Source organism: Sturnira hondurensis, unplaced genomic scaffold (assembly GCF_014824575.4).
Source record: "Sturnira hondurensis isolate 20B ecotype Veracruz unplaced genomic scaffold, ASM1482457v3 Scaffold0010128, whole genome shotgun sequence".
Lineage (NCBI taxonomy): Eukaryota > Metazoa > Chordata > Mammalia > Chiroptera > Phyllostomidae > Sturnira > Sturnira hondurensis.
This window is the reverse complement of record NW_028082759.1, coordinates 23,910,000-23,923,416: the sequence shown is the minus strand read 5'-3', so window position 1 is coordinate 23,923,416 and position 13,417 is coordinate 23,910,000. Positions and strand designations below refer to the sequence as shown.

The following is a 13,417-nucleotide window of genomic DNA, read 5'->3' as shown; positions in this document are numbered from 1 at the left end:
TTTTTATGTCGAAAGACTTAGTGTGTACACAGAGTATAAATTACTGTCAGCATTTAAGTAGTATTTTAAAGATTTTATTTATTTGTTTTTAGAGAGAGGGGAAGGAAGGGAGAAAGAGGGGGAGAGAAACACAGATTGGTTGCTTCTCATACGCATCTCCACCAGGGACTGAACCGCAATCCAGGCTTATGCCCCAACCAGCTGAGCCACACCAGTCAGGGCCAGAACCGTAGTTTCAAGTGAAGTGTAGTAGGTTAGATGTTTTGTTCATTTTACTTTTCTATTTTATCCGAAATTAGTTTTCAATCCGTTTTTTTACTTTTACGTTTTTATTGTTGTTCAAGTGTAGTATCTGCATTCCCCCCAGCACTCCCTCTGACCCCAGTCATCCCCTGATCCCACTCTCCTTGGTTTTCTCCCTGTTTCTTTGACAGTTGTTTTAGAAACTTTACGTTATTATTAGTTTTAGAAATTTCCATTATTATTCTCTTGCATTTCTTTTGCAGTCAGCTCCTTCAGACAAACAAGACCAATTAAACCAGACCGTTAAAAAAGGAAGAATCAGGAGTATTGATCTACCTGTCCAGAGTAACCTGTGCAGACAGTTGGGCCAGGATCTTCTGAATAGCTACATTGAAAACGAGGTATAGAAATCTGAGTTGATGTGCAGATAGGTGGTAGTAGTTCTGAGGTTTCTGTAGAAGTCAGTGATTATCCCCCACATGGGGGAACTATCCTATTTGCCTAAGGAATTTTAGATTGTCGAACCACTTTACATGGAGCATAATATCAAGCTATATTTATGTCATGTACAATTTAGTTTTCATCTTAGTTATATGAAAAACATGATTGTCTCCGCTATAGAGGAAGACCACTCCAACAGTGCTGATCAGCAGTATCGCCCAGCCGACGTCACACGGGAAGGTGTTAGCAGCTCCCCTCTTCAGATGTGCTGCCCTGAAAGACGCAGGGTCCATCTGGGTGCTTTCTCACTCTCACTTAGTGCTGTCTAATGTCTGTTGACGTTCTTGAAATTTCTTTACACCTCTAAATGTTTAATTTTAGTCTCTTGAAGAAGAGTTTTGTTTCTTTACCAGTAGTTGTTAAGAAGTAATTTACTTTTATTTTTCAAATTTGCTTTTAAGTAATGGTTTCTAGTTTCTACAGGCTTGGCTGGCATTAAAGAAGGTCAATTTTCTTTGAAGTGCCCTAATATTCTTCCATCTGCTGCGCATTATTCTAAGAATTGATGTCAGTGCTTACTCTTTTTAGTACCAGCCTGTATCAGAGTGATTCATTAATTATTGAAAGCTGCATTTTATATGAATAAAGCATTCCTGCAGACCCTGATAAATTCAAAATTTACATGTTTTGAGATTAACTTCCCAAAGGAATGATTATGGGGAAGCACAATTATGGCAAATTTTGAGTATAAAATTATTTCTAAAGTTTTTAAGTATCTCACTATTTTAAATTCACAAATGTCAGTTCACTGAAGTCTTGCGTTTAAAATGCTGCTTTTGTTAAAGTGAAAATTTTGTTCTTTAAGTATTATAATTCCCAGATCATATTTTTTGCTTTTGATTATAATCAGTCATTTTTGCTGACACCTTAAACACTTTGATGGCTTATTTAATCCTCAGAACAGCCCTACGAGGTGATGTACTGCTAGAGATCTACATTTTACAGATGGGGAAACAGGGACAGGTAGAGTGAATCACCCAAGGCCAGAGAGCAACCTTTCCTTTGAATCCAGGTAGTCTCTCTCTAGAGCTCAAAACTACAACCACTAGACTGCATCCCTCCCAGAGCTGACACTTGCTTTCAGCACCAGATGTGTCGGGTGCTGGACTAAATGTTTCCCATGCGCTGTGTCAATTTTACTGACATCCCTATGGGCTAGTTACAGTTACGCTGTTTTAGGGTAAGAAAACTGAGGCTGAGAGGCTAGGTGACTTTGCTGAGATTTCATACCTAATAAATGGGGAGCTGAGGATTTGAACCTCAGTGTGTACAATGACATAACATAGTCTTTGGGTTTTTAAAATAAACTCTAATCCACTTTCTGTTTCTATGAATTGGCCTATTTAAATGAATGTAATTATATAATATTTATTGTATAAATATAATCATGCAATATTTGTCCTTTTATGTCTGACTTAATGCACTTAGCAAAATGTTTTCAAGGTTTATTCATGTTGTAACATCTATCAGAACTTTTATAATAGAATAATATTCCTAGTAGGTGTACAGTGATGTTTCATTGTGGTTTTGGCTTGCATTTCCCTAACTCCCTAACATTCTTATTGTCAACTAATCTGAAACTTTTTGAATAGGGGAAAATGATAATGCAAGATAAATTGGAGAAAGAAAGAAATGATGCTAAGAATGCTGTTGAAGAATATGTGTATGATTTTAGAGACAAGCTGGGCACTGTCTATGAAAAATTTATCACTCAAGAGGTAAGTCTCAATTGTACAATTTTAGAACTACTTAAGCATTTCCTTGATACTGCTAATACAAATTATGTAAGTGTATTTAATGCATTATTGACAATCTTGTTAAACACATTTAGGAATACTTCTTAGTTATTTTTCCAATTTGCAGAAGTATGATGAATATGTTTATGAATTAAAAAGTCAGAAAAATATGAAATTTAGTTTTTTATACTTGAAAACATTGTGTCCTTCACTGATGTCCTTTATTTGTAAGGAGAGGATTTTTCATCAGTGTTTCTTAAATGTATATCTAGGACTTGAAGAAGCTGTCTGCAGTGTTAGAAGACACAGAAAATTGGCTTTATGAAGAAGGAGAGGACCAACCTAAACAAATTTATGTAGATAAGCTTCAAGAACTAAAGGTAAATTTTTTAAAGTCTATGTTAATGTCAAATAGAATATTAAGTTTTCCTAAAAATTGGTTTAAGAACACACTGTATTTTTTCATAAATATGTAAGAAACTTCTAAGGCAGATGTGTATTAAGAGGAAATGTTCTTCCTCATTTTAAAAGCACTTTGAGAGGTGAGTAGTGCTACATGTAATTGAAATCAAATAATGTACAATCATATCTGTCCATCATGATATTCAGATATACATATTTATAAGATGACTAGTGTTAGTATTACTTTAACAAACTGTATATTTCTTTCTTTTTAAGTATTTATTTATTTTGATAGAGAGGGGATGGGAAGAAGAAAGAGAGGGAGAGAAACATCAGTGTGTGGTTGCCTCTCATGTGCCCCCAAATGGGGACCTGGCCCGCAATCCAGGCATGTGCCCTGACTGGGAATCGAACCAGCAACCCTTTGGTTCGCAGGCCAGCACTCAGTCCACTGAGCCATACCAGCCAGGGCACAAGCCATGTATTTCTGAGATGCCATTGAGAAGTGATTTGTCAGCCTGACCCCTTCTTATCAGAGGAGTAACACTTCCTCAGCCCCTTTCCACCTTCACTGCTCTGAGTTTGGAGGGTAGTATAGTGCCTGCCCCTTTGTCTTTTCACATTGCAGCTGATAGGGACACCTAGCCAGCAGAGTAAGTACAAAGTAGGATTCCTGCTCTCTTTAATGTACTGCAAAGAAGTAGGAGAAGTGGTCACTAGGTTCCCTTTTTCTAGACCAGTGGTGTAATGTTCAGAAAAGGCCACTTATTAATTCTTTCCTCCCACTTATGACCCAGCCCTCTCCCTACCTGGAAAAAACCAGTTTGATTAGAAGTTCAGACAGGACAACAGGGAGGCAGGACGACGGGGGGTTCCAGTTTGTCCTTCGTGGTGTGGACCACAGCAGTGCTTTAACGTGCGCATGGAGTACTGGGGCTCTTACTGAAGTGCAGACTGTGATTCAGTACCCAGAGGTGGGTCCCTGAGTCCACACTTTCAACAGGCTTCTGAGGGATTCTCGTGCTGGTGGTCCCTGAACCATTCTTCGACCAGCAAGGGAATACATACATGCTAAGTAATGACAGTAATAAGGGTTTCTAGAGTTAAGGGAGAAAGCAGCCCTTCAGCTGGAGAAGAGAAGAAGGGCTGCAAAGAAGTTGATTAAAAGTGAAAGAGTGAATATCTTACAATTACTTTCATGCTAATAAATTATTTCCAAATTAGAAAGTAAGTAGAAAAACTAAGTTTGTGGTGGCAATACTAGGCTTTCTCATATTTTATCTTCTTGGTGGTTTTACTCCCCATCTCCCTAAGAGAATGTATGTATTATGGGCCATAGGAACAGCCAGTCAACTAAAGCCAATAGGAATAACTGGAAAAACCTAGAACCCAAAATGGATATTTTGTCTCAAATGTATAAGTGACCATTAAAAAATGAATGTTACAGAATTTTATAGGCTCTACTATTGTTTTGAGATGGCTTTTAGAAATTAAAAAAATAGACACAGTACTTGCTTCTCTTTCAAAAACATGTATAATGAGCCCTGGCTGGTGTAGCTCAGTGGATTGGTCACGGGCCTGCAAACCACACGATTGCAGTTCGATCCCCAGTCAGGGCACATGCCTGGGTTGCAGGCCAGTTCCCGGCAGGGGATGCACGAGAGGCAACCATACATTGATATTTCTCTTCCCCTCTCCTTCCCTTCCCCTCTAAAGATAAATAAATAAAATATTAAGAAAAAAACAAACATGTATAATGAAAAGTTTGATGTAAACAGACTAAATGCAGTAGGGTGTCCTGGAATGGAAGGGATGAGATCAGACTAAAGTCGGAGTTCAGTTAATAGGGAAGCACCAGGGTTGGTTTCTCAGTTTTGACAAACGTGCCCTGATGGTATAACATGTTAACATCAGGGAAAAGCAATGGCAGGTGCTTGGCCTCTTGTATTATTTCCTTTGTAGCTTTTCTGAACATCTAAAATAAGCTGATTTTTATTTAACTGTGTAAAGAATTCAAGAGAAATAATTATTCCTTCTTCCAGTGCATCCCCCTCCCCAAAGTTATAGAGATTGTTTCAACATTCAGGAAAACTCCCCATTCCAGGGCCCAAAGGCTTATTTTTTAAAGCTCTGCATTTATAATACAGTACACATTTTAATGTAATGGATAAATATAATGTACATAATATTCAGTGTCTTCTGTTAAAAAGTTCTTATATGTTAGTAACCTTTTCTTTAAAAAAAATCCTTATGTTAACAGAAATATGGCCAGCCTATTCAGATGAGATACGTGGAACATGAAGAGAGACCAAAAGCTTTAAACGACTTGGGGAAAAAGATCCAGCTTGTCATGAAAGTGATAGAAGCATACAGAAACAAGGTACTGAGCTCGTGAAGCCGCCTGGCGGTGGGGGCGTGTGTGGTACGTGGTGAGCGCAAGGCGGGGCCAGAGGTGCTCGGCCGCAGAGCTACAGCAACAGTTGTTGCCCAGTTGGAGACACGGTGCATCAGACTTGGGTCTTAGTTTTCTGTCGGATAATTATCAGTTACGATACTAATACATTTAAAATACAGTGTGGGTGTGTGGAAACAGAGACTAGTGAGCATTATTAGAATCATACAGGCCAGAAATGATGGGAGGTTTGAACTTGGATATTGGTGGAGAAGAAGGTGTTTGTACTTTTGCTGCCTGTATTTTGAAGGCAGGGTTAATATGGTGTAATAGATTTTATATACATATAACACAAAGGAGTCCAAAATGACTCAAAGGATTTTCATCTGGAAGGATGAAGTTACCATTTCCTGAGATGGTGAAAGCTAAAAAGAGTAGGTAGGGAGGTAATCAGGTGTTTCAAACATAGGTCGTCACTTCAGACTTTGCAAATAGAAATTCAAGTTGGAAATTGGACTTAAAGTTGAGTCTTCAGGGCAGAGGTTCAAGGCTAAGGATTTTTTTTAAAGTATGCTGGAGCATGGATGAAGAGGAACTTAATAAATGATCCATGAAATTATGAAGGAATTAAAGAAAATGCGGGCACCCAGAAACTAACTCAAAGATAATGGATACATAATTTGTAAATTATACAAGTGGAAAGATGAGTTGAGTATCTGATGAAGCTTTGTGGTTTTAAGCATTAACATCACCATCCTCTCAGTTCTTTGGCTTTGGAGTGTTCTTTCATTCTTTTTTTCTTTATTTTTCATGTTCAGCCAGTAATTTCTTTCATGTGTTGCTTTTGCTTTTTTTTCTGACTCTGTGGCTACAGTCTAAATCATGACTTCTTAAATTGTCTTATGTGTGTGGTGGCTGCATTCCTCTTTTTCACTCAGAATTTTACTATGTGATCCTTTTACTATATTTTGTTTTACTGTATTATTTTTTATATTCACAGTGATGAGTATAAAATGATTCACTATATTATTTGATTTTATGTTCACACTGTACTATATTATTTTGTTTATATTCACAATTTCCTGTTTAGTTCTGTATGCCTACGTCCCTTTTTTCCCTTTACTCTCTACCAAACTCAATTCCATAAGCTTCTTTCTTGGCTAATTACCTTTCCTTGAATATTCACTACTAGTCATTCTTTTCCAGATCTGAATCCTTCAGAAAGCCTTTTCTTTTGAGAACCCACACTGATTTTTTTCTTTCTCCCAGTCTTCAGTTTTATGAATTCTGTATGTGGCTTCTTCACATGGGTACGTGCAGGGTGCACACTCAGTAAGAGTCTGAATCTTTTCAGTAAAAATTACTAATATAATCTACTTACTAAAAAATATTTTCCATTAAGTAAAGCTTTTTTAAATAGGATGAAAGATACGATCATTTAGATCCTGCTGAAATGGAAAAAGTTGAAAAGTATATAAGTGAAGCAATGATTTGGCTGAACAGTAAGATGAATGCACAGAATAAACTAAGTCTGACTCAAGATCCAGTGGTGAAAGTTTCAGAAATAGTTGCAAAGTCAAAGGTAAGAAACCATACAGTACTCTTTTTAAGGGGTTCAAGCATGAAAATTGTTTTAATTGGAGACAATTTTTGCTTTGGAAAAGAGAAGATAGTAGGTGGGACATCTGTGTTCCTTGGCTTCATTAGTCACATACACACAACTGATTTTTAAATTCTAAGTGTAACACAGAATGAAATAAAAGAGCTTGACAACTTTCGACTGTCAAACAGGTCAGACTTTTCTGTGCTGGGCAGGACTTCTAAGTCTGCCTTGTAAAACTGGGCAGTGCAGGTCGAGGTCTGTCCTTGACACAATTCAAAATGTGTTTCATTCTATGGTAAAGTCTTATTTCTAGTAGTTTCCAGTCTAAAAATATGGCTGATGAAAATGTCAAAGTTTGTCATAGAAAACATGAAAAATATGGGAACAAACTTTTTAATAAAGATCAACATCAAAGCAGGAGTATGAATAAAGACACTGGAAAAGCAGCTGACAAAAAAAGAAATGCACATTTGATAAACATATAAAATACAAAAGTAGTATTTATCCTCATCACTAAATCTACAAAATACAGTTCTCTTTTCACCCATCTAATGTGTTTACATTTACAATCTTGGCTGTAGTTACTAAGGGTGTGAAGAAATAGATTCTCTTCCTGAGCAAGTTGGTTAAATTTGCTACAACTCTTCTAAGGTATTGTTTCCAAATATGTATAGAAATTTTAAGTGAGTAGGCCCTTTAACTCGGAAATCGCATTTCTAGAAATTCATCCTAAATTGATCACTGCACAGGTATATGCAAATTAAATACCTTTGTTTACGATAGCAAAAAATTGGAAAACACCTAACATATACCTATCAGAAAGCAACTCAAATAAATTGATACATCCATATAACACGTTATTGTCATTAAATATTTAAGATAGAGATATATCTATTTAGACATAAAGAAGTGTGCAACATAGTGAGTGAAAACAAAAGATTACAGAATCTAAGTTATCTCACTATATAAATGAACGTGTTTGTAGATTTATGTATTTGTATATGTTTGTGTGCCTGGGCATACATCTAGAGGGGTTTTCACCAAAGTGTTAAACATCTGTAGGATATGGAATTTCAAGTGAATTTTTAAATCTAGTTCAGTATGTTTTTAGGTGTCTGATTTTTTAAAAGAAACAGGAACAGGTATTTTTTTAAAATCAAATAGAGCACTAAAATAATCCCGTTTATTATATGTTTTACAGAGAAGCTGTACTCCTAATCAAATGAAGTAGAGTGTGATGAGAACCATTTATCATTAAAACATTCCTTCAGTATGTTGCTCCCTGTCTTCCCATCCCCGTCCCAGTCTCTGTGACACAGGCCTTGAGAAGGCTTTAATGACCCTTTTTTCCCCTACAAATGACATAGGAATACACTGTATATCTTCTGAATTACTAAGTTCCATTTGCTTTTATGGCTTTATTCTTCCTTCAACAGAAAAGCCTACTCACCTATTTTCAAAAAGTCAAGTTAATATGTTTTCTTGTAAATGTTGAGAAATATTAATTTTTGAAATAGATGTTATTTGACATAATTCTCATAACAGAGCACTAGGCAGATTTAAAGGAATTAAAATTATTTCCAACAGTAATTCGAGAAGATAAATGCACCCCTATGTTCATAGCAGCATTTTTACAATAGCTAAGCTAGGGAAGCAACATAGGTGTCTGTTGATAAATGAATGGATAATGAAGATGTGTGGTTTATATACACGGTGGAATATTAGCCATAGAAAAGAATAAAAAATTGCCATTTGCAACAACATGGGTGAACTTAAGGGTTTCATGCTAAGTGAAATAAGTCAGACAGAGAAAGACAAATACCATATGATTTTGCTTATGTGTGGAATCTAAAAAAACCAAACAAGGTAAGATAGAAACACTCACAAATACAGAGAACAAAACCGATGGTTGCCAGGGGAGGGGCGGGTAGGTGTAAAAAGTGAAGAAGGGAAATAAGAGGTACAGACTTCAGTTACAAAATAAAGAAGTCATGGGGATGTACTCTACAGCATAGAGAATATAATCCATGATACCACAATGGATGATGACGGAGAGTTAACAGATTTATTGTGATGGTCACATCATTAGGTATATAAATGTTGAATCAATGTTGTATACCTGAAATTAACAATATTGTATGTCAACTATAATAAAAAAAATTTAAAGAATGTTTAAAAATACATACAAATTATTATTGATGAAGTAAACTGGAATAATTTTTAGGAAAATTAGATACAAAAAGCATTGAATGATTTCTCATCACCACTGGCATGCACTAGCCCAGAAGGTAAGTCCTGCATTGAGGTGCCAGAAGAAACGTTTGGTTATCTGACTGAGCTACATCAATTCAAGAATGTGAATGTTGAATTACCTGAAAATTTAGAAAGTCAACATGAAACTCAACAGTAATATTTTAATGTAATCAAAATTCTTCATGTTTTTAGGACCTGGATAATTTCTGCAACCCCATCATGTACAAACCCAAACCAAAAGTAGAGGTTGCAGAAGACAACACCAAAGCTAGTAGTGAACACAATGGACAGACGGATGGACAGAGTGGGGCTGAAACTAAAGCAGACACAGCAAAAGACAGCTCACAGCACGCTAAGTCTTCTGGGCAGATGGAAGTGGACTAAGGCTTCGTTTTACCTTCGTGCGGCTTAAACAGTGCGAGTAACCACGGGTCCATCCTCCTTTTACGTGTGGTACCCACAACAGATGTTCAGCTGTTCTTAACTACTTTTGTCATTTGTTTTTTTGGAGTAGTTTTGAGAAGTGTTTTATATTGAGTGCACATCTGTTCATTTCTGTTGCTGCTTATGTGAAGCTTTAGCTGAATATAGAGTTACAAGTCAGTTTAAGCTTTCCTAATATATTTTATGTCACATGCAAGATTGATACGTATGTAGTTGGCAACAGTCCACCTTATTTAAAGCTTCTACTTGGATAAACTTCAGCTCCTTATTCAGGAAAAGATACTGTATTGCACTATTGTTCCAGAAGTGTAGATATAACTAACAGATCATTATTTTGAAAAACGAAAACTGAAATTGATGTGGTATAAAGTCACTGAGGCACTGACCTTTTTCTAGTGATTGTATTGTTCTAACTTAAATATTAAAACAAATACGAGGTTCCTCAACAAATTAGTCCATCTCATTGGTGTGCCATGAGAACTCCAAAACTTTGCTGTTAATCACATAAATGAACAAATCACGTGTTGAAAGGCACAATGCACAATGTTATGCTAAGGTGATGCCAGTAGTTTTCCTCTTTTATAATATGGATTGATGTTTTCTTAGAGTAGTTCAGTGTCATTTCTACTTGAAACTTCTGATCTCGTTTTCCCGAAGACCTGCTATGTAATAGTAGCCTAAAGAAAAGAAAGCATTTTTGGTGAAAAATCCTAAGTAGGAAACACTGTTGACCTACTCAGACATGTATCTGTGACGGTGATGGCCTTGGTTCAGTTTTGATAGTTCCTTTTGTTTTAGTGATTGATTTTGTTCATATCTTAACATAGGGTAGGGGAAGACGGCACAGAGTATTGTATGAATGTGCATTTACCACTGAAGTACTTAATGTTAAGATACAGATAAACACTATTAAATAAGCAGTAATACTTGAAAAGAAGCACTTACGCCGTAAGTCTTAGGAAATAATGCTTGTAATAAACTTCACTGTGTTACATATCAACAGGCAAAATACAGAATTGTTACGTAGTATAATATCCTTTGGTGTGATTAAATTATAGTCCCTGCTGTTATATTACCTGTTCAGACCTTGGCTCCAGTTTTAGTGCTTCTTATATAAATGATATGGGACAACGGACTGTGAAATTAAGATATTTTAAGGACTTAACCTGTGTTTCATCACCAGACTTGTTCACATTGTTCAGTTCTGTCCAGAGGCTTGAAACTAACTGGGAGCAGACTGAAACGATTTTTAGACCCATAAGCAGAGCATAGACAATGCATGGGCTCTTGTGTTTAATGCCAATCAGCCAGATTGACCTAGTTTTGAAATTGTGAAAGACTCACTTTTTCCCAAAGCTAAATCTTTATATTGAGAAGAATTAATACTGACTATTTTTAAGTAGTAAAAATTGAGAGTTTAATATCTTTAGGGATAGTCATTATTTCTCACAACTAGTTCTCTAAGAGAGATTTCGTTTCTACAATGTAGTTTGCACTGAAAGGGGAGTATGGAAGAGGAATGCATTTTCCAGGGATTTTTATTCATCCTTTTTCAGGGAGATGTCCCTTTTCTGCATTAAAAAAATCATACATCTCTAATACATTTTAATGTCTAATAGCCTTTAACTGGTCCTTGTAATACTCGTAAGATGAAATACTCATAATTATATCCATTAGTAAAAAGTGATGAAGTATATTATGTTAAAAAGCATGATTCAGTTATTTTTTCACTTGTATGTTGAATATTTAGGTTCATTTCAGGGAGGGCAAAAGTATTAAAGGGAACTCATAACAGTACAAGTAAAGAATAGCTTTTTTTTGAGTTGATAAGAGGACCTCTCCACTTTTTTTAGGAGCTATATAACTCAAAAACTTCTTGGGAATAAATGTGGGAACAACCCTTTCTTTATCTGAATTGTCCAGCATATCCCGACATTTTCCATTTCTTTTCTTAAATCAGTTTATGTAGTTCTGCATTTTGGTTAAACCTATAACATTCCATTCTTAGCTGTTATGTAACACTTAATAAGTTAAATATATCCAAAGGTAATATGTATACTTTTTACCTATTTATTCAACATACATGATATTTTCAAAAGCTCTTTGACTTTATAATGTAATTATTGACTACACAATAAAAGCGAATGTTCTCCTTAATATAGTTTTGGTTAGGTGGTATGGTTTAGTTTAACTTAATGACTGAAAAAATTAAAGATTTTTTTCAAAATCAAAAACCACTATTGCTCTGACTGGCTGGCTGATTTATTGGTTGGAGCTTGGTCCTCCACACCAGAAGGTCTGAGTTTAATCCCCAGTCAGGGCACCTACCTTAGTTGCGGGTTCAATCCCTGGTCAGTGCATGTGCGGGAGGCAGTCATTCAGTGTTTCGCATTGGTGTTTCTCTCTCAGTCTCACTCTCCCCATCCCCCTTCCCTCTCTCTGAAATTGATAAACCTTATCCTTGGGTGAGGATTTAAAAAGATAAAGCCACTATTTTAGAAGTTATTTTAAAAGATTCATAGCAAAACAGACTTTTCCTAGAGCAAGCAATAAAAACTAAGTATGTACAGACATCTGGGATGATTAATAAATATTAGTACACTTCAACTCTATAGAAAAGTATAAATCGTTTGGTTTAAAAAACCAGTTCCCAATAGTTCATTGTACTGTAATTATAAAAACAAAAACTGCTAAAAATATATAACATTTTAATGCCTTAGCAGTATACAGAATTCTTCAGTTTTAAAACAATTAGAAACAGCACACCAAAGAATGAGACTATTGGAATAACAGATAATCTCAGTTTTTAAAAGCCTATTGGCTTTTATTAAGAAGGAATAAAAATTTCTTAGACTTTTGTGGAGGGGTCAGTTTTTAGTATGTTTGTGATTATTTCCTTGATACAATTCTTAATTTAAAGTGAATTTGGGGACTCAGTGATCAATTTAATAAAATGGTAGTGTTAAAGCATTTTATCCGAATTAGTAAATTTTTAACTGTTTAAAAAAATTTTCATATTTAAAGGCAATAGACATTTGAATATAGTAATCAAATTAGCTGACTTCAGTTTGACCCGAAATAGATCCATAGATCAGATCTAACCCATCCATTTTCAGAAATTTGAGTTCTAATAATAAGTCTATAAACATTCTCATTAAGATTTTGTTTTGTTTTTCATATTAATTTTTTTAATTTGCTTTTTGTATGTGCCCTGACTGAGGATTGAACCCACAACCCTGGCACATTGGGAGGATGCTCTAACCAACTGAGCTACCCAGCCAGGGCAATGTTAATTTTAACTAATAAGCCAATGAACGGTCTGAGATTCATTGAGAGAGAACCTGAAATGACTTTCTCTTTAATAGTTGGTATTTGGTGGTCCACAACAGTTAAAGCCTTAGCATTAATTTTACTTACTGGATTTATAAGGCTTCTTCACTGAACAGGAAAATAGAGCTTCATCTTTCTCGCCTTTTAGAATTGCATAACAAAAGAAACTTCAATTCTAAAGTAAATGCTATTTTATGGTTAAACTATGGAAGTTTTGAGTTTTATGTGAATATTGGTTTTGTGATATTTGATCAGAGGCATATCTAATTGTATTGCTCTATCAATATTTAAAATCTGGTAGCATTGATTAAATAGCTACTAATGACTTTTTAAATGACAAAGGTAGGGATACTTACAAAGTTGGATTCTAATATTTTATTTTCCTCTTAACATGCTTTCTAACCATCAGTGATTCTTAAAACAGTCATTCAGTTTCGGATGATACAGACTTTTTATGAAAAAAAGAAAAACAGGTTTAAAATTACCTTTTTTTTTTTTGTCAGGGTCTAAAGT

The 13,417-nt window shown here is 35.4% G+C and overlaps 1 protein-coding gene across 3 annotated transcripts in view; it reads left to right on the top strand.

Annotated features, from left to right (window-relative positions):
* HSPA4L (heat shock protein family A (Hsp70) member 4 like) overlaps window positions 1-13,107 on the top strand; it is a 50,086-nt gene extending 36,979 nt beyond the window's left edge. For all 3 annotated transcript variants that reach the window (XM_037058569.1, XM_037058568.1, XM_037058570.1), the window contains 6 exons: window positions 507-644; window positions 2,337-2,462; window positions 2,753-2,860; window positions 5,143-5,262; window positions 6,695-6,856; window positions 9,323-13,107. In XM_037058569.1, coding sequence (XP_036914464.1) covers window positions 507-644; window positions 2,337-2,462; window positions 2,753-2,860; window positions 5,143-5,262; window positions 6,695-6,856; window positions 9,323-9,514 — 846 coding nt within the window. In that variant the 3' untranslated portion in view covers window positions 9,515-13,107. The remainder of the gene's footprint in view (window positions 1-506; window positions 645-2,336; window positions 2,463-2,752; window positions 2,861-5,142; window positions 5,263-6,694; window positions 6,857-9,322) is intronic.
* Window positions 13,108-13,417: the final 310 nt, after the last annotated feature.